The sequence below is a fragment of the Oratosquilla oratoria genome, chromosome 3, assembly GCF_046742065.1.
Source record: "Oratosquilla oratoria isolate Oo_2021 chromosome 3, ASM4674206v1, whole genome shotgun sequence".
NCBI classification, from domain to species: domain Eukaryota; kingdom Metazoa; phylum Arthropoda; class Malacostraca; order Stomatopoda; family Squillidae; genus Oratosquilla; species Oratosquilla oratoria.
In genome coordinates, this window is record NC_134779.1 from 78,991,321 (window position 1) to 79,018,739 (window position 27,419).

The 27,419-nt window shown below is 40.6% G+C and overlaps 1 protein-coding gene across 1 annotated transcript; it reads right to left on the reverse strand.

The window, feature by feature from the left end:
• Positions 1-5,715: 5,715 nt before the first annotated feature.
• Positions 5,716-27,419, reverse strand: LOC143018965 (glycine receptor subunit alpha-2-like). Its single transcript, XM_076174610.1, has 4 exons — positions 27,336-27,419; positions 26,672-26,842; positions 25,829-26,023; positions 5,716-5,880 (listed from the first exon to the last, which is right to left on the reverse strand). Exons 1-4 carry the CDS (start codon positions 27,417-27,419, stop codon positions 5,716-5,718), a joined length of 615 nt encoding a protein of 204 aa, XP_076030725.1.

A 27,419-nucleotide genomic window follows, 5' to 3' on the forward strand; every position in this document is an offset into this window, starting at 1 on the left:
AAAGACTTTAGGTTGATCCTTACATTTGTCTATAATATCCTTTTCATAATTTATTTTTTCTTTCCTGCGTATATTCACATATTCGTTCCTAAGTTTTATGTACGTTTGCCATTTGGATGTTTTTTGTCTTTTTTCCATTTTTCCCAGGCTTTGTCTCTTCTGTCTTTAGCCTCACTGCACCTTTTGTTATACCACCGCTTTATATAAATCTCTTTTTGTTTCTTCTTTGGTACATATTTACCAATTCCTACCTTGTACTTTTCTTTGAATATGTTCCATTTGTCTTCCATAGTTGTATTTATCTGTGTGTGTGTGTCTTATATGTATATATGTATATATATATATATATATATATATATATATATATATACATATATATATATTTATATATATGTATAATATGTATATATATATAATATATATTATATATATATATATGTGTGTAATATATGTATATATATATATATATATATATATATATATATATATATATATGTGTAATATATATGTGTGTGTGTGTGTGTGTGTGTGTGTGTGTGTGTGTGTGTGTGTGTGTGTGTGTGTGTGTGTGTGTGTGTGTGTGTGTGTGTGTGTGTGTGTGTGTGTGTGTGTGTGTGTGTGTGTGTGTGTGTGTGTGTGTAAGGAAATACATTCATGTCAAAAAACATACATGTTTTCCAAACTGGTTGCTGGATATGAAGTTGCCTAGTATTGTTTTATTGTTTTAACATTGATATTGTACTTTGTTGGTTTATCTAAGTAAATTTGATTGGGAATTCATAATATGAAATTTTAGGGAGTTATTTTATAAATATGAAATTGTAAATTTTTTGTTCGCTTAATGGAGCAGATGAAGTCGATGGCCTATTGTCGTTTGTTTTACAAACGGGAAGGTGGCAAAGATTCAGTGGTGACTGGAGAGTCGATATAGGCAAACGTTGTTGTTGTTGCTGTTTTGGTAAGGCTGGAAAACCTTTCTAAATTGGCTTTAAGTGATTGATTTATCCATAGAGTATGTATATATACATATGTTTTAGTAATTGTTCCAGTGCCAGTGCAAATCTAATTACTCGCCATGTTTTAATAAGTGAAGGCGATATGCAATTGATGTGTTGACCGGTAGTCTCCAAGTTTGTGATTTAACTAATTTAGTGTATTATTAAATTACTCAAGGTTTATGAAGAGTCTAGTGATACAAGACCATATCATTCCACTTCTATACTCTAAAACTATATTGTATTGTACAGATAATTCTACTACACTTCATTGCTACACTTTTTGTGTTTGTTCATATTACACAGGCGTGCAAAAAAAAATTAATAGGTAGATTTTATATGTCATCACACACTGATTTCAAAATTACCACTAGAATTACTGTATCACATTAAGTTTTTTTCACGATATTCAATTTTGTATTTGCTTATTTCGGCCCGTTATTTTTGCTAGATGTTTTTCTTTCTTTTTCAGCATGTAAAATGAATGTCTTCTAGAGGTTGCTTAACAAGTCCGAATATCTACTGTTACATCTGTGGAGAGTTTGTTGTAAAGAAGCAACGGAGAAATATTATGGATTTCGTCAAGAAAGCATACTATGCATACTTTAGAGTTTAAGCTGGGGATGATGCATTAAAATTTTGCCTTGGAGATGAGAGCAATAAACCTCAATTGTTTGGTCAGAGTAAATTAAATTATCTGTTAAGGGATCTAGGACTGGCAAAGAAATCAGCAGAGCTCTTAGTCTCAAGACTTAAATCTAAGATTCTGTTAGCTCATGGTACATCATTCTCCTGGTATCGTCATCGTGAGAAAGAGTTCGCCCCTTATTTTGACCAGTGTATTGCACTAATCCGAAAGGACTCGTAGAAAAGTTTGGTATATGTTAAAATCATGAAGAATGGAGAATATTGATTCATCTGAAAGAAGTCTTTAAGCCGGTTTTTTTTTTTTTCATAATAGCAATAAGTATGCTTCAATTCCTGTGGGACACTCGATGATCATGAAAGAGTCCTATGAAAATTTGGTGGTTCTTTTAGACAGGATCAATTACAAAGATCACAACTGGATGATCTGTGGTGATTTGAAGATTGTATGTATGTTGCTGGGGCAGCAAGCAGGATACACAAAATTTTCATGCTTTTTGTGCGAGTGAGACAGTAGAGCGAGGGATCTGCATTGGACTCAGGAACGTTGGCCTAGTAAGGAATCACTCACACCAGGGACAACGAACATCTTGCGAGAGAGTTTAGTGGATCCTAAAAAAGATCTACTACCACCACTGCATATTAAACTGGGACTTACGAAACCGTTTGTAAAGGTTTTGCCACGGGAAGGAGAAGATTTCACGCTCGTATTTGAGCAGAAAGTTCTCTGGTCTCTTGGACGTCAAGATTAAAAAGGGAGTATTTGTTGGTCCGGACATAAGAAAGCTCATGAAGGATAAAAACTTTGAGAACTATCTTGGTGAGGCTGAAAAGGATGCTTGGATTAGCTTCAAGAATGTGATTAAAAACTTCTTGGGCTATCACAAGATTCCAGACTACAAGGATATCGTAAGAAGAATGCTGGAAAAGTTCAAGGCTTTGGGATACAACATGGGTCTAAAAGTTCATTTTATACATGCGCACCTTGACTATTTCCCAGAAAATTTAGGAAACGTGAGTGAAGAATAGGGGGAAAGGTTCCACCAGGACATAAAGGAGATAGAAAGACGGTACCAAGGAAGGTGGAACGTTAGTATGTCAGCAGACTAGTGTTGCACCGGGAGATTTCACAAAATGTCTACAAACGTAAAGGTTACAAACGTAGTTCTCAAGACGAGAAGAAAAGAATCTGATTTCTACAATCACAAACAACAGTTAAGAGTGCATTTTAATCAGTTTCATTCAATCTTCACTAAATAAAGGATCAGGCAAACTTTGTGGTTTTATTTAGTCCTTTAATATATAATAAGCTCTACAAATTTGTGACTAAATATTACGTGATAGGGAAAAACGGTGATGATATTTCGATTCAGAACCATTGAAATGTATGAATAAACATTTCATATTCAAAACAATTTTGGGAAGTCCAATTTTGCAGGCGGGAGTTGGTGAATGGGTTTATAATATAATAGAAAATTATTTCACTTTTTAATTTCTTTGCAATATTTTATGGATTACTGATGAAAAGTTATAAATACACATGACAAAGCATAACTATATATATATATGTATATATATATATCTATATCTATATATATATATATATATATATGTATATATATATATGTATATATATATATTATATACATATATATATATATATATATATATGCATAATTCTTTTTAATTGTTTACTAGCATATTCTCCTGGATTCTTACAGTCTTATGTGATTAGGATACAAAACGGTATACAGGCAGGCGTAGACAAAATCTGAAAGCTATAGCTTATTCACAAAGTAAAGGCCTTTTTGCCTGCATGTGGAATCCAGAAGTGGATTGAAGAGGTTGAAATCGCTAAAACCCGTAATGATAGAAGTTAGGACCAATAATTTGAATATATTTATGATGTGAACGATTTATTATTTTAGAAGCGTGGATATTTTTCCCTTGAGTTACTTTCAATTCAATGACATCCCTTGGCGTTGGCAAGAATAAAAAATAAAAAGATACCCTCACGTGCCGAGATTCCGTGCGAGCACTAATTACAAAGGCGGAGCATGCCGACAGGAGACCTTTTGGTTCATAACTAGGTTGGATGCAAAAAAAAGATATAATAGTGATAGATAAATAAAAAAATATATAACAATATAAATATCAATAAATAAAATAAATGCATAGGTATAGTTAAATAATAAACACAGGTAAATAGTAAATAATGATAGATTGATAGATAAATAATAATAAGTTAAAATCAAGCAAATAATAAACAGACAAACAAATAAACAATATAGAATAAATGACGGTCATTACAGTATCTTGCTTAGATGTTTCTGACTTTATCTAAACGAATTTTAAAACTTCGAACTGAACTACATTGCACTGCTACACGGTTGGCGAACTTGTTTCTGCCCAATTCCAAATTAAATAGATTTCCTGACAGTTTGAGACCATTATTTCTTGTCGGATTCTCATTCAATATGAAAATTTTGTCACTTTTAAAGACCTGTATCAAGTCACCTCTGATTCTACGTTTTTTTAGGGAAAACAGATTCATATGTTTTAGTCGATTTTCGTATGATTTATTTTTAATGTTTGGAATCAGTTTTGTGGCTCGCCATTATATTTTTTTCAATCTGTCAATCTTTAATGAGATTCGGTGACCATACGGAAACAGCATATTCCAAATGTGGACGAACTAACGATTTATAGCTTGTTAATGAGAGATGGACTATTGAAGTCAAAAGATCGCGCAATCAGTCCTAGAATCTTATTTACTTTCTCAGACGCTGAAATACGCTGTTCAGATGATTTGAGATCGTTACTGATAATTACGCCGAGATCCTTTTTACTATCCACTTTTGTTAACGAATTTTCAAATAACTTGTAATCGTACTTACTGTTATTTTTACCTATGTGCATAACCTTACATTTACTTGTGTTAAATTTCATTAGCCACTTTTCAGACCATTGCTGTAATTTATCTAAATCTTTTTGAATATCTAATTGATTTAAGTGATCATATGCCATTCCTCACAATTTTATATCATCAGCAAATTTGGAGACAATAGATTTAAGTCCGTGGTCTATATCATTTATATATACTATTAATAGAAGGGGCCCAAGAATAGAACCCTGAGGAACCCTACTCGTAACATTTTTCCATCTAGAAGTTTTGCCATTTAGAAAAACTCTTTGTTTTCGATCATTCAACCAATTTCTAGTCCAACTTAATAGGCTACCACTTACTCCGTGTGAAGCTAATTTAGTAAGTCTTTTGTGGGGGACGGTATCAAGATATTTTGCAAAGTCTTGATATATTAAATCTATATTGTTTCGAGATGATTTACAATGGTGACATGCTTGAAAGTGAACCAGGCATGTACTGTTGGAGTAATAATGCAGTCATGGTCTCTCTCCTACAGTCGTTATCGAATTGCTGCCCTATTTCATACACAGCAGTACCGCTGACACGGCAAGTTGCTGGGTGCCACCTTATCGAGGTGTCAGGACACATCCGGTTTCTTGGCTGAGAGCTTGTTCTATATGGGTTGCTTCCCGAGCAACTTGCATAGTTTACTTTACATCACATACATTATTAAAATTGAACTTAAAGACTGGTTCATACATTCAGTGACCGATTTATTGATTCCCTCGAACAAAGGGAGACACAGTCACAGGTTCACTGATATTTCAGTCAACATGGTAACCACGTGAATCCCGATGACTGACAATTGACCTGACTATCCGAACTCGTAGATTTAAGGCACCAGCTTCAGCCGCTGTTAAATGCCTCTTGGCGTAACCTCTTCACCTCACCACCTCCGAGGGAATACCAAGATGGTGAAGAAATAGACTGGCGGGAGCAAGAATCAAGAAATGAGTACTGCCCATGTCTGAAAATGTTCAGCTCGTTACGTTAACGCCCTCTGTGGATTTTGAACGGGTTGACATCTGAGAAACTCGATGCCCAAAAGGAACTAGAACTATTCAGTTATGGATTTTATACACACTAACTCCAAGCGAGTTTATTCAGCTGAGGGGGCGTCACGGCACTGAAAAACTCAAAGGTCGAGCTTTAGATGATCCCCTTGATGAAGCTCCAGTAGAAGATGTTGAAAATGGCGAAGGAAATGGGTACGACGATTCTCATGGCGCCAAGAGCCACTTTGGCGATTGGGTAGTTGGGGCACCAATGACAACTCTCCACTGTCTTCAGCGGCCGACCAATGGGGTTTACCGTCTGGAAAAAGGAAAAGTCACCGTTGATATCTTATAGACGAGAGGTTCCTCTTAGCAAATGGTACTTCCGACCACGGCCTCACCTGTGGAGCCCAACAACAAAGTATATCGAGCAACCAAAATCATGTATCCAGGAATCGAGTAATGTACACTGTGGAACAGTCCTACAATAGGACATTAAGTTTTAAGTAGTGCATAGTATGGATCTTATACTAAATTTAATTTTTTCTCTTTCTAGTAAGGTGAAAACATAAGAATAAATGGAGTACCTATAGACCAATAGGAATTCTTTTATGTTAATGGAACCCAGGAAGTTATTTGACCCTATCAACATTAATGGGATCCCATGGCGATAAAATGAATAGCCTTGCGGTAGCCACAATGCAAAGGACAAGTGGCACCCAGTAGGGAAGGGCTTAATCGACTCAGGCTACCAAAGGCATACTGTATACATCTCATATACATGACGAGTAATATAACCCCAGTCATATAACCCACTTCTTCACTCACTGTCCACCACAAGCATCAAAACGCCAAGTCAGCATCACGAGGCCCAGTGGGATGCACAAGTCCCTGACACATCAATCCTTTGGCTTCGCGACAACACTGTCGACCACCAAACGACACACACACACAGACGAACACACGCGATCAATCTAGTAGCCACCCAGTACTGACATACGATATTACGTATACTGACGGTCCTCCCCTGGATATATAATTAACATGTATGATAGTAGACATTGGTACGTAATTAATGCAGTTGCCCCACCCATGTGGGACAACAGACTAACAAGACAATATTATTAAGATCACGATTGAGGGCAACTCTAGAATTTGTCTACTCATCACTTCCGGGCATGAAAACTGGCTCACACACCCGAAGAGCGGTCGGTTCTAGTGACGTGCCCTAGTGATAAGACTGTGTAATAGTGTGTAAACTAAGTTGGTTAAGATGTGACAAATAAAGAACAAAAACTTAAAGGTGTTTGTGCAAGTGAACCCTTTCTGCTGATGATGTGACGACCCCGTTACATTTTGTGTCTACAAGTAACGTTGGATGGAGATGATGTAACGATACCGTTACACCCGTCCCGTTACATCACTGGTGGCAGCGACTCCCGCAACCCATCTTCTCTGAAGAGACTACGGTGTTCTATAAAGAAGAAAAAAAAAACCGCTCTCCTTGAACAAGAACTTAGTTCACACTACACAATCACGGGCAATCGTCACAGCCGATCTCACACTACTAAAATCAACATTATAAAGGTAACATAAAATCCTTCCACTTAATACCAATATATTCCGTAATAATAACCATACATTACCCATTCAAACCATCCCTGATACTGCCTGTCTCCTTTTTTTTACGAGAACATCTACGAGGCACTACCCTCATCAAGAGATATTTCCACACACCGCTTATCTCTCCCCAGTACCATATTTATATGGTGACGTTACGCCCCTCTCAACGCGTAACTACAAACAAGTCTACGGACCGCCACAACCACACCTGACGGACCGGAAGCACATCGATATAATTATCGAAAACCGGGAATACCCCTAAAAGGTACCCTATGATTATATAAATCATTTTAAAATACTGTATTTTAAATATATCTCTCAATAACTATTATAATCACATAATTGTTTGCCAATATCAAATAATTCTTCTTCACAATATCTTATATAACCTTTTACAACGTATATCCTATATACATATATACATATATATATATATATATATATATATATATATATATATATATATAAATCAAATACCAATTTCACATATCCCTAATACCATTTCATATTTATAGATATGCAATAACTTTACTAGATTTGACTATTACATAATATCACATTCATATGTATTCTTACAGTTAAGTAATTCTTGTCTAAACTCCATTTATATTTTACATAGAACTTAGACATTTTTATAAATGTAACTTACCTTTCATAATTACTACTGTTAACCAGCGATTATTATACTATAATGTGCACAATATTTAACCATTATTATTATTGCCATATTTTACTATTTTACCATTTATAATTATATGTTCTTATATGTAACCCATATATAAATGTTGACAACCCATAACCCCCCCTCCCTTATTTAAGCATAACATATTACCACTAGTTACTATATACCTATTATTCCTATTTTAACTATTTTTTCTTAGACTACAAATCAAACCTAACTATTGACTAATACATACTATTAACTAATACTAACTATTAACTAATACATGCTTTGACAAACATGGCGACTGGAACCAGAAGTAAAGTTTTTCAAAAGATGCATAGCGTCCTGTCAAGATCCAGAGAGGAAAAACAACCACAGGACATATCCAGTGACAAAGAGGAAATACACACAGAAGACTTAATTGACAATGACAAACCAGACCATTTTTACCTATATCCACAGGTTGACAGTACCTCTAAACAGTTAACCAATGACCAGTTAAATAATCCTGACAAAACTGCTCCTAAGGCAGATACCCCAATAGCCCCTCTTTATGAGAACGATGTCCTACCTTTTTTCAACCAACCTCCTCAAGTAGACCCCTCCAACCCCTCTCAACCACAACAACCCACCCAACCAACTCCTCATATTACTCCTCCTAATATCATACCTTTCAACCAGCCTCCTCAAGTAGACCCCTTTCACCCCTCACAACCACAACCACCCATTCCTCCCATCCAGCCAAATATGCAAACTAAACCTCCTATAAACCATAATCCATCCAACCCCCATATCCCAACACATAATAACCCCCCTCCCATTCAGCAGCAGTACCAAAACTTCCCCTTTCCTTCCCCCCATACCCCATCTGGTCAAGCCCACTCCACACCATACCACCAACCACCACCTAACCTTCCTCCAAACCCACAATATTATCCTTACCCACAACCTCAACCAACAATAATTAACAACTATCAAACCATAACCCCCCTCACAGAAATCCCAACCTTTTCCCAAGATAGTGGACTATCCATTACAGACTTCTTGACAGCATGTGACCTGTTCTTCTCAAAGAACAAACACTACTCTGAGACAGATAAAATAAATTTGTGCCGTCAGAAAATAGACCCATCTGACATTTGCCGTTCAAAGGCAAGGATGCTAGACAGTTTAGTTGCATGTGGAATCACATATCAGGAATATAAACACCACCTTCTTAATGTCTTTCACAACAAACAAGTAAACAACATATCCTTCCTTCTCACTTTCCTCAATAACACTAGAGTCCAACCACATTCCGTTACGAACATTATGGATTTCGTAGCAAACGGAATTAAAGAGGTCAGAGAGGACCTAGAGAATAACTCTCTTTGGACCCACACTGACCAATTTGGTCAAAATGTAATAACAACAAAAAACTTCCTAACATTCCTTGAGATAGGTTTCTATCTCTCCCAACTCCCTCCAAAGTGTTTAAAGGAAGCCTCCAAAAGGGAACTAGACACTAGAAACCCTCTAGCTTATACCTATATCTTAGATATCATCAATGCTTGCAATGTATCTTTAGACACCCCCCACTATCTCCCCAGACTAAATAGCCTTCACTCACACCAGCCCCCTCCCATCAATCAAGGACAACCTTCTAAGTGGTGCTCCTACCATTCATCAACCAGTCACAACACAAGAGACTGCATACAAAAACAACAAATACAAACACAGGCACCACGCCACCCTATCCCTTGCTCAGTTCATGGAACCATTTCCCACACCGATGCCCAGTGTCGAACACAGCAACAACAATACCCGCAGGTACAACACCACCCCATCCCTTGCTCAGTGCATGCTACTACCTCGCATACGAATGCTCAGTGTCAAGTTCAGAATCAAAACAAACAAGTTCCACCCCCCTTTAAACCTCCACTCCTACCTACACCAACACATCCAAACAAATACTGCAGCCTACACCAAACAACAACTCACTCCAACGAAGAGTGTTACCTACAGAAATCACAACAACAACCTCATCAGAGAACTAACCAACCATTCACCACCCCTCGACACACCCCTCGACAAACAGCTCCCTCCCACACAACACGCACAACCCAACACCACCGATTGGGGGAACGTGTACCAGCCTCACGCACCAAACCACCATAGGAATATCCAATACACAACACAACTACCTCACCCTAGAAGTGAGTGTAGATCAACTTACAGTTGACATGATGGTCGATACAGGAACAAACCTGAACATCATCCCAAGAGCCCTCTATGAAGCATTAAATGACCCACCCCAAATTCAATTTTCCAATATGGAAGGACTCCTAATAGAAGGGAGCACAATTTCTCTACACGACACCATAGACTTAAACATTGAAGTCAATAATTGTAAGGTAGGTTTCACACCTTTCCACATAGCTGACGAATGGAGTCTCGATCAACAAGGTATAATAGGATTAAACTCATTGAGGACATGGAAAACTATTATAGACCTAGACAAAAACAACATCAGTTTCACAGATGTAAATGATGAGTCAACAGTTCCTGAGACACCCGACTCAGACACACAACCTATCTCATGTCTACCTTCCTTAAATACTCCAAATCCCACTAACAGCTATTCCTTCCGACCACCCCCTTATGTCACCTCAAAGGCATTGATGTCTAACACAGTCATCATACCCCCTAGACATTCAATAACAGTCCCACTATACATACCCGGTGCAATCGAACATCAGGACGTCATAATCGACTCAGACACGTCCAGGCTTAACAACATAGCCATTGAATCCTCCTGGGATACAATATCAGACAATAAACATACACTAGCTATGTTAACAAACATGTCAGACCAACACCGTAAAATCAGGAAGAATACAAACATTTGTGCAGTCCATCTCCATAATTCCCCTATCCAGGAACCACTGCCACAACACATCAAACAAGTGAGACCAACACAACCCCTCCCCCTATCCACCCAGACCAAATCACGACATCAGCTACCGGAGAAACCCATAGTGAACTGTTAACCCTATAAAGGAATAGATCAGCTATCGCCTTAGAAGGTGAACCACTAGGCAAATGTGATATTATCAAGCATCACATCCAAATCGCCCCTAACACCCCCCTTTCATACACCCCCCGCTTACCGCATACCTCACAGTAGGAAATACCAAGTCAACGACAGTTTCCAAGCTCTGATACACCAATCCGACATTGCCCATCCAGCCTCCCCATGGAACCGTCCCCTCTATTTGCTCCCTAAGAACTATGGACCCTTACCCCCTGTGGTAGACTTTCGTAAAGTCAACCACCTCACTCAATCTGACCCACACCCCCTCCCCGCCATGCAAGATGTACTACAATGCATTGGCAACGGGAACACAGTTTTTTCCACAATTGACCTTAAGTCAGCCTTCTGGCAGGTGGAATTAACAGATGAGTCGAAAGCCATAACAGCTTTCTCCACTGATAAAGAGCATTTCAATTTTCAACGGATGCCCTTTGGCTTAAAGAATGCCCCCTCAACCCAACAAAGGTTGATGACCCGGATTTTCAGTGACATGATAGGAGTCTCATTGTTCGTGTACTTAGACGACCTCATCATTTACAACCCCACACAAAGAGAACATCTTCACACACTAGAGATTGTCCTAAAACGACTCAAAAACAATGGATTGAAAGTCCAGCTAGGAAAGTGTAAATTCCTACAGACAGAACTCACCTTCCTAGGACATAAGGTAGATGCCAGAGGTATCCATACCAACACAGACAAGGTAGAAGCTATAAAAAAATTCCCAACACCCAAAAACACAACCCAAACTAGAAGCTTCGTAGGTCTTGCATCATACTACAGACACTTTATCCGAAACTTTGCTGATATTGCTTCCCCTCTGACCAAATTCACAAGGAAAGGCGAGCCATTTCAATGGTCAGAAGCAGAACAGCAAAGTTTCGACACTCTCAAACACGCACTCACCACAGCCCCTGTACTAGTTTTCCCTGACATGAAGAAGGAATTCCTTCTTTACACAGACGCCTCCTCTGTAGGAATAGGCGCAGTCTTACAACAAAAAGACGACAATGGCAAAGAGCACCCCATAGCCTACGCAAGTAGAGTCCTCAACAAGGCTGAAAGTAATTACTCTACAACACACAAAGAAGGGTTAGCTATCGTTTGGGCACTCAAACACTTTAAACATCTCATTCTAGGGTACAATATAAACATCTTTACAGACCACCAACCCCTAGTTTACCTTTTCAACACAAAAGACCTCCACGGGAGAATTGCTAGATGGAAAACCACCTTACTAGACTTTGATCCCAAGATAACATACTTAGCTGGAAAAGCTAATGTAGTGGCAGATTCCTTGAGCAGACAAAACCACATCAACCCTGTCACCCAAACCACATGCATACCCATGCGAGAACTTAGGGATGAAACAGACAGTGACCCAATATGGTCCCCAATAAAACAACATCTCATTTCACAAACCCCCTTACACTCTCGACCACCTGTCCCTATTGAGGAACTCAAACTGGTCGACGGAGTCATAAGGAGAACCATTAACACAAGAGAGGTTACTGTTATCCCCAGAGCCCTTGTCCCCAAGGTCCTACACATATTGCACGACAGTGCAATGGGAGGCCACTCGGGCAGAGATAAGACACTAAACACTGCTAGGCACACATATTACTGGCCTAACATGAAAAGAGATATAACCACACACATAGATTCTTGTATAACTTGTAACCAATTCAGAGGCCCTGACCCGAGGGAAATCAACATAAAAGATATCCCACTCCCTGCTGAGCCATGGGAAACACTTGGCATTGACCTACTGAAAATGCCAACGAGCCATCAAGGTTCCAACTATGTACTCACAGCAGTAGAATATTTCTCTAAATACACAATCTTAATACCACTCCAAGACAAAACAGCAGAGACTGTAGCCAAAGCCCTAGTCAACAATATCTTTTGTAGATACAACATACCACACACAATGTTATCTGACAATGGCTCAGAATTCAAAAATCAGGTGATGCGCGAAATAGCACACCTGTACAACATTGACCAAACATTTGCCACTGCATACCACCCACAGGGAAACGGTCTGACTGAGCGAACAAATCGCAAAGTCCTAGAGATTCTCAGACCCTTGGTCAACGACCTCATGGACAGTTGGAAAGATTGGCTACCACAGGTACAAGCCAGTATCAATAGCACAGTCAATTCCGCAACAAAGATGTCCCCACATGAGATCATTTTCGGCCAACCAATGCGCCTACCCTACCAAATATTCAACCAACCACCCCCACCCTTATACAACCTAGATAACCTCGCACACTGCATCAAAAGAGGTATGCAAACCATTTACAAACAAGTTAGAGCAAACCTGAAAGAAGCCCAGGAGAAGACAAAGACAAAACAACACAAACGATCAATTCCACTTGACATAGCACTTGACGACTCAGTCATGGTAAAAGACTCATGTAGGGCAAACAAACTCAAACCCAAATTCCTAGGCCCCTTCACAGTCACAAGTTCACTCCCTAACAATGTTTTCCTACTAACAGATCCTTCCGATCACACCACCTTCACCATACATGGAGAGAAGTTGAGAAAGGTCAAACTGAACCTCGACCCAATCTCACCTCCCATCCACAACCCACCTACCACAGACACACACCAATCACCAAAACGCAAGTCTCATCCCATGACTCTGCGTCGACGCAACTAAACATGCACTCTAGCTCTCGCCCCTGAAGATGCAGGACGTCATGTATCTATCAGTGGAGGTTAAAATGGCCCATTTCCAATAAGAACTCCTTTCCGCATATCTATTGAAACTTCTCTACTTCCTTCCGACCAATATAACCTTAGCGAGAGTCAGATAAACATATCCTCATTCACTGAGACATAACCTTCATCCTCCAAAATTAAATACATCATTAATTACCCACCTTAAACATCGACTACTTTTGACATGGACTCACTTGACCTACACTAGAGGTACTGCCATATACCTCCACAGCCCTTTCCCTCTTAATCATTCTCTTTATACTAATAATAATAATCATATTCTGTTGCACGAAGTAAAACCTTCCATAACCTTTCAACTCCCATTCCCGATTTACTGTAAACCTAGATTAAGTTTATGCTGTGTCTCACCCACGTTCATGAATATTGTAATATTCTTTACGGGAAACCAAATATATATATCTATTGTGATTGCCAACAAGTGCGATGTGTTACACCACACTACCCATAGAACTGGGTTGGACAATGACATTCCCTACAGTGTTGGTACTAAAACACATGAACGCCATAACAGTTAGAAAGTGATGTGACACACCAAACTGACCATAGAACATAGTTTAGAAAATGACACCCCCCCACAGTGATAGTGTTAAACCATGAAAACCATAACATTTAGAAAGTGATTTCAACAGTGTTATCAAAGATATAGTGTAACCTTTCATATGAGACTTAATATAATATGTAATCTGGTGAGACACAACGCTACACTTCTGAGACACAACATCGCTACCCTTAATTACAGTTCATGATCCCCCTTGGGACCTCAGATTCACTTCAACAACACCCCCCCCCATCTTCACATTTTTAATCCCACAGGATTTTGTGTCTCTGAAATTTTTTTCTCGATGTATTACCCATATGAATACTTTTGTAAACCATGTAACCTAGGTGCCGGGAGCCACCTAACCCCAGGGGGAGAGCGATATGTATACATCTCATATACATGACGAGTAATATAACCCCAGTCATATAACCCACTTCTTCACTCACTGTCCACCACAAGCATCAAAACGCCAAGTCAGCATCACGAGGCCCAGTGGGATGCACAAGTCCCTGACACATCAATCCTTTGGCTTCGCGACAACACTGTCGACCACCAAACGACACACACACACAGACGAACACACGCGATCAATCTAGTAGCCACCCAGTACTGACATACGATATTACGTATACTGACGGTCCTCCCCTGGATATATAATTAACATGTATGATAGTAGACATTGGTACGTAATTAATGCAGTTGCCCCACCCATGTGGGACAACAGACTAACAAGACAATATTATTAAGATCACGATTGAGGGCAACTCTAGAATTTGTCTACTCATCACTTCCGGGCATGAAAACTGGCTCACACACCCGAAGAGCAGTCGGTTCTAAGTGACGTGCCCTAGTGATAAGACTGTGTAATAGTGTGTAAACTAAGTTGGTTAAGATGTGACAAATAAAGAACAAAAACTTAAAGGTGTTTGTGCAAGTGAACCCTTTCTGCTGATGATGTGACGACCCCGTTACATTTTGTGTCTACAAGTAACGTTGGATGGAGATGATGTAACGATACCGTTACACCCGTCCCGTTACATCACTGGTGGCAGCGACCCCCGCAACCCATCTTCTCCGAAGAGACTACGGTGTTCTATGAAGAAGAAGAAAAAGAAAAAAACCGCTCTCCACGAACAAGAACTTAGTTCACACTACACAATCATGGGCAATCGTCACAGCCGATCTCACACTACTAAAATCAACATTATAAAGGTAACATAAAATCCTTCCACTTAATACCAACATATTCCGTAATAATAACCATACATTACCCATTCAAACCATCCCTGATACTGCCTGTCTCCTTTTTTTTACGAGAACATCTACGAGGCACTACCCTCATCAAGAGATATTTCCACACACCGCTTATCTCTCCCCAGTACCATATTTATATGGTGACGTTACGCCCCTCTCAACGCGTAACTACAAACAAGTCTACGGACCGCCACAACCACACCTGAGGGACCGGAAGCACATCGATATAATTATCGAAAACCGGGAATACCCCTAAAAGGTACCCTATGATTATATAAATCATTTTAAAATACTGTATTTTAAATATATCTCTCAATAACTATTATAATCACATATTTTTTTGCCAATATCAAATAATTCTTCTTCACAATATCTTATATAACCTTTTACAACGTATATCCTATATACATATATATATATATATACGACTGATGACCCACTTTCGGAGAAGAATAAGCGAAGATATAGAGATCTGTATATTTTGATCACTTACTGTGATTGAAATATACAGATCTCTATATCTTCGTTTATTCTTCTCCGAAAGTGGGTCATCAGTATTATTTTACATATGTGCTACGACATATCTTTATTGTGATATGTATATATATATATATATATATATATAAATATATATATAAATCAAATACCAATTTCACATATTCCTAATACCATTTCATATTTATAGATATGCAATAACTTTACTAGATTTGACTATTACATAATATCACATTCATATGTATTCTTACAGTTAAGTAATTCTTGTCTAAACTCCATTTATATTTTACATAGAACTTAGACATTTTTATAAATGTAACTTACCTTTCATAATTACTACTGTTAACCAGCGATTATTATACTATAATGTGCACAATATTTAACCATTATTATTATTGCCATATTTTACTATTTTACCATTTATAATTATATGTTCTTATATGTAACCCATATATAAATGTTGACAACCCATAACCCCCCCTCCCTTATTTAAGCATAACATATTACCACTAGTTACTATATACCTATTATTCCTATTTTAACTTTTTTTTTCTCAGACTACAAATCAAACCTAACTATTGACTAATACATACTATTAACTAATACTAACTATTAACTAATACATGCTTTGACAAACATGGCGACTGGAACCAGAAGTAAAGTTTTTCAAAAGATGCATAGCGTCCTGTCAAGATCCAGAGAGGAAAAACAGCCACAGGACATATCCAGTGACAAAGAGGAAATACACACAGAAGACTTAATTGACAATGACAAACCAGACCATTTTTACCTATATCCACAGGTTGACAGTACCTCTAAACAGTTAACCAATGACCAGTTAAATAATCCTGACAAAACTGCTCCTAAGGCAGATACCCCAATAGCCCCTCTTTATGAGAACGATGTCCTACCTTTTTTCAACCAACCTCCTCAAGTAGACCCCTCCAACCCCTCTCAACCACAACAACCCACCCAACCAACTCCTCATATTACTCCTCCTAATATCATACCTTTCAACCAGCCTCCTCCAGTAGACCCCTTTCACCCCTCACAACCACAACCACCCATTCCTCCCATCCAGCCAAATATGCAAACTAAACCTCCTATAAACCATAATCCATCCAACCCCCATATCCCAACACATAATAACCCCCCTCCCATTCAGCAGCAGTACCAAAACTTCCCCTTTCCTTCCCCCCATACCCCATCTGGTCAAGCCCACTCCACACCATACCACCAACCACCACCTAACCTTCCTCCAAACCCACAATATTATCCTTACCCACAACCTCAACTAACAATAATTAACAACTATCAAACCATAACCCCCCTCACAGAAATCCCAACCTTTTCCCAAGATAGTGGACTATCCATTACAGACTTCTTGACAGCATGTGACCTGTTCTTCTCAAAGAACAAACACTACTCTGAGACAGATAAAATAAATTTGTGCCGTCAGAAAATAGACCCATCTGACATTTGCCGTTCAAAGGCAAGGATGCTAGACAGTTTAGTTGCATGTGGAATCACATATCAGGAATATAAACACCACCTTCTTAATGTCTTTCACAACAAACAAGTAAACAACATATCCTTCCTTCTCACTTTCCTCAATAACACTAGAGTCCAACCACATTCCGTTACGAACATTATGGATTTCGTAGCAAACGGAATTAAAGAGGTCAGAGAGGACCTAGAGAATAACTCTCCTTGGACCCACACTGACCAATTTGGTCAAAATGTAATAACAACAAAAAACTTCCTAACATTCCTTGAGATAGGTTTCTATCTCTCCCAACTCCCTCCAAAGTGTTTAAAGGAAGCCTCCAAAAGGGAACTAGACACTAGAAACCCTCTAGCTTATACCTATATCTTAGATATCATCAATGCTTGCAATGTATCTTTAGACACCCCCCACTATCTCCCCAGACTAAATAGCCTTCACTCACACCAGCCCCCTCCCATCAATCAAGGACAACCTTCTAAGTGGTGCTCCTACCATTCATCAACCAGTCACAACACAAGAGACTGCATACAAAAACAACAAATACAAACACAGGCACCACGCCACCCTATCCCTTGCTCAGTTCATGGAACCATTTCCCACACCGATGCCCAGTGTCGAACACAGCAACAACAATACCCGCAGGTACAACACCACCCCATCCCTTGCTCAGTGCATGCTACTACCTCGCATACGAATGCTCAGTGTCAAGTTCAGAATCAAAACAAACAAGTTCCACCCCCCTTTAAACCTCCACTCCTACCTACACCAACACATCCAAACAAATACTGCAGCCTACACCAAACAACAACTCACTCCAACGAAGAGTGTTACCTACAGAAATCACAACAACAACCTCATCAGAGAACTAACCAACCATTCACCACCCCTCGACACACCCCTCGACAAACAGCTCCCTCCCACACAACACGCACAACCCAACACCACCGATTGGGGGAACGTGTACCAGCCTCACGCACCAAACCACCATAGGAATATCCAATACACAACACAACTACCTCACCCTAGAAATGAGTGTAGATCAACTTATAGTTGACATGATGGTTGATACAGGAACAAACCTGAACATCATCCCAAGAGCCCTCTATGAAGCATTAAATGACCCACCCCAAATTCAATTTTCCAATATGGAAGGACTCCTAATAGAAGGGAGCACAATTTCTCTACACGACACCATAGACTTAAACATTGAAGTCAATAATTGTAAGGTAGGTTTCACACCTTTCCACATAGCTGACGAATGGAGTCTCGATCAACAAGGTATAATAGGATTAAACTCATTGAGGACATGGAAAACTATTATAGACCTAGACAAAAACAACATCAGTTTCACAGATGTAAATGATGAGTCAACAGTTCCTGAGACACCCGACTCAGACACACAACCTATCTCATGTCTACCTTCCTTAAATACTCCAAATCCCACTAACAGCTATTCCTTCCGACCACCCCCTTATGTCACCTCAAAGGCATTGATGTCTAACACAGTCATCATACCCCCTAGACATTCAATAACAGTCCCACTATACATACCCGGTGCAATCGAACATCAGGACGTCATAATCGACTCAGACACGTCCAGGCTTAACAACATAGCCATTGAATCCTCCTGGGATACAATATCAGACAATAAACATACACTAGCTATGTTAACAAACATGTCAGACCAACACCGTAAAATCAGGAAGAATACAAACATTTGCGCAGTCCATCTCCATAATTCCCCTATCCAGGAACCACTGCCACAACACATCAACCAAGTGAGACCAACACAACCCCTCCCCCCTATCCACCCAGACCAAATCACGACATCAGCTACCGGAGAAACCCATAGTGAACTGTTAACCCTCATACAAAGGAATAGATCAGCTATCGCCTTAGAAGGTGAACCACTAGGCAAATGTGATATTATCAAGCATCACATCCAAATCCCCCCTAACACCCCCCTTTCATACACCCCCCGCTTACCGCATACCTCACAGTAGGAAATCCCAAGTCAATGACAGTGTCCAAGAGATGATACACCAAGGCGTAATTTCCCATTCAGACTCCCCATGGAACAGTCCCCTCTTTTTGGTCCCTAAGAAAGATGGAACCTTACGCCCTGTGGTAGACTTTCGTAAAGTCAACCACCTCACTCAATCTGACCCACACCCCCTCCCCGCCATGCAAGATGTACTACAATGCATTGGCAACGGGAACACAGTTTTTTCCACAATTGACCTTAAGTCAGCCTTCTGGCAGGTGGAATTAACAGATGAGTCGAAAGCCATAGCAGCTTTCTCCACTGATAAAGGGCATTTCAATTTTGAACGGATGCCCTTTGGCTTAAAAAACGCCCCCTCAACCCAACAAAGGTTGATGACCCGGATTTTCAGTGACATGATAGGAGTCTCATTGTTCGTCTACTTAGACGACCTCATCATTTACAACCCCACACAAAGAGAACATCTTCACACACTAGAGATTGTCCTAAAACGACTCAAAAACACTGGATTGAAAGTCCAACTAGGAAAGTGTAAATTCCTACAGACGGAACTCACCTTCCTAGGACATAAGGTAGATGCCAGAGGTATCCATACCAACACAGACAAGATAGAAGCTATAAACAAATTCCCAACACCCAAAAACACAACCCAAACTAGAAGCTTCGTAGGTCTTGCATCATACTACAGACACTTTATCCGAAACTTTGCTGATATTGCTTCCCCTCTGACCAAATTCACAAGGAAAGGCGAGCCATTTCAATGGTCAGAAGCAGAACAGCAAAGTTTCGACACTCTCAAACACACTCACCACAGCCCCTGTACTAGTTTTCCCTGACATGAAGAAGGAATTCCTTCTTTACACAGACGCCTCCTCTGTAGGAATAGGCGCAGTCTTACAACAAAAAGACGACAATGGCAAAGAGCACCCCATAGCCTACGCAAGTAGAGTCCTCAACAAGGCTGAAAGTAATTACTCTACAACACCCAAAGAAGGGTTAGCTATCGTTTGGGCTCTCAAACACTTTAAACATCTCATTCATTCTAGGGTACAATATAAACATCTTTACAGACCACCAACCCCTAGTTTACCTTTTCAACACAAAAGACCTCCACGGGAGAATTGCTAGATGGAAAACCACCTTACTAGACTTTGATTCCAAGATAACATACTTAGCTGGAAAAGTTAATGTAGTGGCAGATTCCTTGAGCAGACAAAACCACATCAACCCTGTCACCCAAACCACATGCATACCCTTGCGAGAACTTAGGAAAGAAACAGACAGTGAACCAATATTGTACCCAATAAAACAACATCTCAATTCACAAACCCACTTAAACTCCCGACCACCTGTCCCTATTGAGGAACTCAAACTGGTCGACGGAGTCATAAGGAGAACCATTAATACAAGAGAGGTTACTGTTATCCCCAGAGCCCTTGTCCCCAAGGTCCTACACATATTGCACGACAGTGCAATGGGAGGCCACTCGGGCAGAGATAAGACACTAAACACTGCTAGGCACACATATTACTGGCCTAACATGAAAAGAGATATAACCACACACATAGATTCTTGTATAACTTGTAACCAATTCAGAGGCCCTGACCCGAGGGAAATCAACATAAAAGATATCCCACTCCCTGCTGAGCCATGGTAAACACTTGGCATTGACCTACTGAAAATGCCAACGAGCCATCAAGGTTCCAACTATGTACTCACAGCAGTAGAATATTTCTCTAAATACACAATCTTAATACCACTCCAAGACAAAACAGCAGAGACTGTAGCCAAAGCCCTAGTCAACAATATCTTTTGTAGATACAACATACCACACACAATGTTATCTGACAATGGCTCAGAATTCAAAAATCAGGTGATGCGCGAAATAGCACACCTGTACAACATTGACCAAACATTTGCCACTGCATACCACCCACAGGGAAACGGTCTGACTGAGCGAACAAATCGCAAGGTCCTAGAGATTCTCAGACCCTTGGTCAACGACCTCATGGACAGTTGGGAAAGATTGGCTACCACAGGTACAAGCCAGTATCAATAGCACAGTCAATTCCGCAACAAAGATGTCCCCACATGAGATCATTTTCGGCCAACCAATGCGCCTACCCTACCAAATATTCAACCAACCACCCCCACCCTTATACAACCTAGATAACCTCGCACACTGCATCAAAAGAGGTATGCAAACCATTTACAAACAAGTTAGAGCAAACCTGAAAGAAGCCCAGGAGAAGACAAAGACAAAACAACACAAACGGTCAATTCCACTTGACATAGCACTTGGCGACTCAGTCATGGTAAAAGACTCAAGTAGGGCAAACAAACTCAAACCCAAATTCCTAGGCCCCTTCACAGTCACAAGTTCACTCCCTAACAATGTTTTCCTACTAACAGATCCTTCCGATCACACCACCTTCACCATACATGGAGAGAAGTTGAGAAAGGTCAAACTGAACCTCGACCCAATCTCACCTCCCATCCACAACCCACCTACCACAGACACACACCAATCACCAAAACGCAAGTCTCATCCCATGACTCTGCGTCGACGCAACTAAACATGCACTCTAGCTCTCGCCCCTGAAGATGCAGGACGTCATGTATCTATCAGTGGAGGTTAAAATGGCCCATTTCCAATAAGAACTCCTTTCCGCATATCTATTGAAACTTCTCTACTTCCTTCCGACCAATATAACCTTAGCGAGAGTCAGATAAACATATCCTCATTCACTGAGACATAACCTTCATCCTCCAAAATTAAATACATCATTAATTACCCACCTTAAACATCGACTACTTTTGACATGGACTCACTTGACCTACACTAGAGGTACTGCCATATACCTCCACAGCCCTTTCCCTCTTAATCATTCTCTTTATACTGGTAATAATAATCATATTCTGTTGCACGAAGTAAAACCTTCCATAACCTTTCAACTCCCATTCCCGATTTACTGTAAACCTAGATTAAGTTTATGCTGTGTCTCACCCACGTTCATGAATATTGTAATATTCTTTACGGGAAACCAAATATATATATCTATTGTGATTGCCAACAAGTGCGATGTGTTACACCACACTACCCATAGAACTGGGTTGGACAATGACATTCCCTACAGTGTTGGTACTAAAACACATGAACGCCATAACAGTTAGAAAGTGATGTGACACACCAAACTGACCATAGAACATAGTTTAGAAAATGACACCCCCCCCACAGTGATAGTGTTAAACCATGAAAACCATAACATTTAGAAAGTGATTTCAACAGTGTTATCAAAGATATAGTGTAACCTTTCATATGAGACTTAATATAACATGTAATCTGGTGAGACACAACGCTACACTTCTGAGACACAACATCGCTACCCTTAATTACAGTTCATGATCCCCCTTGGGACCTCAGATTCACTTCAACAACAACCCCCCCCCCCATCTTCACATTTTTAATCCCACAGGATTTTGTGTCTGAAATTTTTTTCTCGATGTATTACCCATATGAATACTTTTGTAAACCATGTAACCTAGGTGCCGGGAGCCACCTAACCCCAGGGGGAGAGCGATATGTATACATCTCATATACATGACGAGTAATATAACCCCAGTCATATAACCCACTTCTTCACTCACTGTCCACCACAAGCATCAAAACGCCAAGTCAGCATCACGAGGCCCAGTGGGATGCACAAGTCCCTGACACATCAATCCTTTGGCTTCGCGACAACACTGTCGACCACCAAACGACACACACACACAGACGAACACACGCGATCAATCTAGTAGCCACCCAGTACTGACATACGATATTACGTATACTGACGGTCCTCCCCTGGATATATAATTAACATGTATGATAGTAGACATTGGTACGTAATTAATGCAGTTGCTCCACCCATGTGGGACAACAGACTAACAAGACAATATTATTAAGATCACGATTGAGGGCAACTCTAGAATTTGTCTACTCATCACTTCCGGGCATGAAAACTGGCTCACACACCCGAAGAGCAGTCGGTTCTAAGTGACGTGCCCTAGTGATAAGACTGTGTAATAGTGTGTAAACTAAGTTGGTTAAGATGTGACAAATAAAGAACAAAAATTTATAGGTGTTTGTGCAAGTGAACCCTTTCTGCTGATTATGTGACGACCCCGTTACATTTTGTGTCTACAAGTAACGTTGGATGGATATGATGTAACGATACCGTTACACCCGTCCCGTTACAATACCATGGAAATTAATTACATACATACATACATATACCAAAGGCTTTTCCCCCTTACAAGAGAAGTAGCCCAAAAAAAAGGCTTAAAAACCACCCCCACCCATTCCATCCCCAACATACTTTACTCACATCCATCCCCTTCCCTCCCTCTTATCTTGGCTCCTCCTGGATGACAGATCATCCCTGCATCTTGTCCATTGCCCTGGGTCAGAAGCAGTTTCGCAAGACACAGCATATCCACAGCAAGGCGGCTTCATTAAATCGGCGACCCCCCCTCTCCGTCCCCTCCTGCAGAAATGGAGAACACGGGGAGAAATCCCTTCGAGTTGCGTCAACTTATTTCTCATACATACTCCCTCATCCCCCACTCCCCACCCACTCCTTATGCATCATAGCATCATCCATACACAACCATTCTCCATTCACCCTATCTTCTGTCCTCTCCCGTCCTTCCTCAATAGACATTTCCCCCTTTTCTAGTGCCCAGTTTACCTCATCCATCTCATCCTAGGTCGCCCCCTCATGTTCAATCCTTCCACCTCTGCCTTCCACACCTCTTTTACTAATCATTCTTTTCTCATTCTTTCCTTGTATCCAAACCATTCTAATACTCTTTCATCAACCTTATTTCCCAACTCACTTGCCACCCCCGTTCTCCTCATCACCTCCTCATTTCTCACTCTATCCAGTCTAGTAACCCCTACCATATTTCTGAGGCACCTCATCTCAAACACATCTAAATTCCTCTGTTCCTCTCTTATGTTCCATGTTTCTGCCCTATACAGTGCTGTCGGCACAATCACTCCTTTATACAACCTCCTCTTAGCATCCATTCCCAAATGTCTATTTCTCATTACAATTTTAAATCCCCCAGGTCACTTACTGTTTTTTGTTTTTGTTTTTTTCAATCTACATCCTACATCCACTCCTCCATTTCCTGCCACATTTTAAACATTTGCACCCGAGTATCTAAAACTATCCACTTCCTCCAGTCTCTCTCCCTTAATACTCAATTCCAGTCTGCTGCCACTTTCTCCCCATTGTACAACTCATCACCTTAATTCTACCCACATTCATCTTCAACTTCCTTTTTTCACACACCTTCCCAAGCTCTGTTACTAGCTTCCTCAATCCCTCCTCCGATCCCGCTACAAGTGTAGTGTCGTCAGCAAACAACAACTGGCTTATCTTCCATTTTTCTCCACTTTATATTGCATTGTATTACATGACGAAGTCCCACCTTTACCTCAAACCACTCACTCTCCACTTCTAATCCTAACACAAGCTCTACTACTCTCGTAAAAACTCTTGACTGCTCTTAACGGCTTTCCTCCTATCCCATATATCTGCAATACCTCCCACAGTGCCTTCCTGTCTACCCTGTCATAAGCCTTTTCTAAATCCATAAAAGCCCCAAAAAACGTCCTTACCTTTTTCTCTACAGCTTTCTTACATATCTGTCTTACCACAAAATTCTGATCTATGCAATCCCTACCTGTCCTAAACGCACACTGTTCTTCACCAATTATTCCCTCTGTTCCCCTCCTAATGCTTTTAATCAAGACCCTCCTATAAACCTTCCCAACTACACTTAACAAACTGATCCCTCTGAAACTACTACACTCACACTTGTCCCCCTTTCCCACGTAAAGTGGAACTATACAGGCACTCCTCCAGTCCTCTGGCACTCTACCCTCTCTTAAACAAAAATTAAATAACCTCACCAGCCAGTCCACCATCACTGTACCTCCCTTTTTCAGACATTCTGCATGGCATCCATCCAGACCAGGTGCCTTACCTGCTCTCACCATATTAACAACTGCCTTCATCTCATCTCTATTTCTCCTCCATTTTCCTCACTCATCACGGTCATTTTCTTAGCGCTTCCCACTGTAACTACCTTTCCCTCCCTATCCTCCTTCACATTTAGCAACTCCCTAAAATACTCTGCCCATCTTCCTCTTACTGCCTTCTCTTATAATAATAACGAATAAAGAAATTACTGTGAGGACATCCAAAATGAAAAGGGAAAAGTGCCACTCGGCACGGAAGGGATCATCCTTAGGGGACGCCACTGAGGATGAATAAAGTCGTCTGGCGGCGAAGTCCTTACTATGGCCTCGGACCTCATGTCCTCCATGAAATCGGTGAAGATGTGGGTGATGATGACGCAGACGAGGACGATGATGAAGTAGAGGAGCCACATGTCGATCGCCTTCAGGTACGACGTCTTCGGGAGCGAGGCCGCTGTCTGCGTGTATAGTGACGTCAATACGAGGAGAGTCGTCAAAGACATAATGGAGCGTACCTGTGTGTGACGTCATAGATCGGATTAGTAACGTCATAGGGTCAACGACGTCATATGCTAGTGACGTCATATATTTAATGGCGTTATTAGATTACTGAAATCATTAGTAACGCAACACATCAAGCGAGGAGAGTCGTAGATTTGATAAATTGCTCTTCTGTGTATGGCATTATTGTATTAATGGCGTCATAGTATAAGTAACGTAATAGGACTAATGATGTCATGGTATAAATGACGCCATATTATCAGAAGCTTCATATCTCTAAGTGACATGATTCATAACATCATAGTCTCAGTGACGACAGGAAATCAGTGACGTCATATGGGTAGTGATGTCATTAGATTACTGATGTCATATGCCTATTACCGACACGGTGGGTAGATTTTGTTCTGTCTAATAACCAGGTGAGGAGGAGGAGAAGGAGGCAACCGGGCTGAACGAGATTTCCAAGATATCGAACGGTCGAGACCCCATTCAGACTTGGGTCCGCCCACACCTGAATGAAATCGTCTTGCGTTTACCTCAGTTGCATCTACAGTACACAATGCGCCACTGCACCAGGTGTCACCTTGGCCCTACCCGCTGGGATAGTCTGGATAAGTGGCAGTCAGCGGCATCTGTTGGTGACCTTGCTGACCCAGCCTCACCTGAAACATGGCCAGGCGAATGTAGAGCGTTCCGTAGCCAACGAGGATGAGGAGGACCGTCGGGAGGTAGGTCGAGGTCAAGTGGAAGGCGTAGCGACGCTTGAGGGTGACTCGGACCTCAGCCGTGGAGTAGGTCGTGTTGGGCTGCAGGTGCACCGAGAGGTCACCCACCTGGTAGGGAGAGAGAGAGCAACGGGTGACGCAAGGCCAGACATCACGAGAGAGGTACACTGCAGCACTACGTGGGATAACTGCGACCAATAATATATTTATTTATTCAACTATTTCTTTTCTTGATTATTCATTTATTTATTTATTTATTTATTTACAAACTTTTTGTTAGTTAACTTGCATTGATGAAAGAGCATTCAAAAATTATATTTAAATGGGGTGAAGCGACTTTTCCTCTCAGATATGCGGTCGTCACAAAAATGTCGATATACCTCTGTGTGGAAATACGTCTGAGAGAATTGTCCATAGGACCTAGAAGCATGATATAGTATGATATGCAGGCATGTGATCAGTAAGCATACTCTCCCCGCACTCCTCTCCCATTCTCTCATTTTTTCTCAACAACAATGGGATGCAGTAGAACACCGCCCTGGCCTTTATTTGGTAGCCTGGCTGTGGGGTGGAACTCTGAAAAGAAAATGAAGATGCCCACCTCTACTTCGGTGAGAAGGCGCTCTCCGAAGTAGCCGACGGATAAGCTGGCGAAGTCGAGGTACTCCACCGACGCCGACGACAT

Excerpts from the sequence above, each read along its gene's own strand:
- LOC143018965 (XM_076174610.1), bottom strand. The coding sequence starts at position 27,419 with ATGTCGTCGGCGTCGGTGGAGTACCTCGACTTCGCCAGCTTATCCGTC. Across the intron at positions 26,024-26,671 it reads TTCGCCTGGCCATGTTTCAG|GTACGCTCCATTATGTCTTT; the intron begins GTGAGGCTGGGT and ends CGTCACACACAG. Across the intron at positions 5,881-25,828 it reads ACATGAGGTCCGAGGCCATA|ACGGTAAACCCCATTGGTCG; the intron begins GTAAGGACTTCG and ends TCCTTTTTCCAG.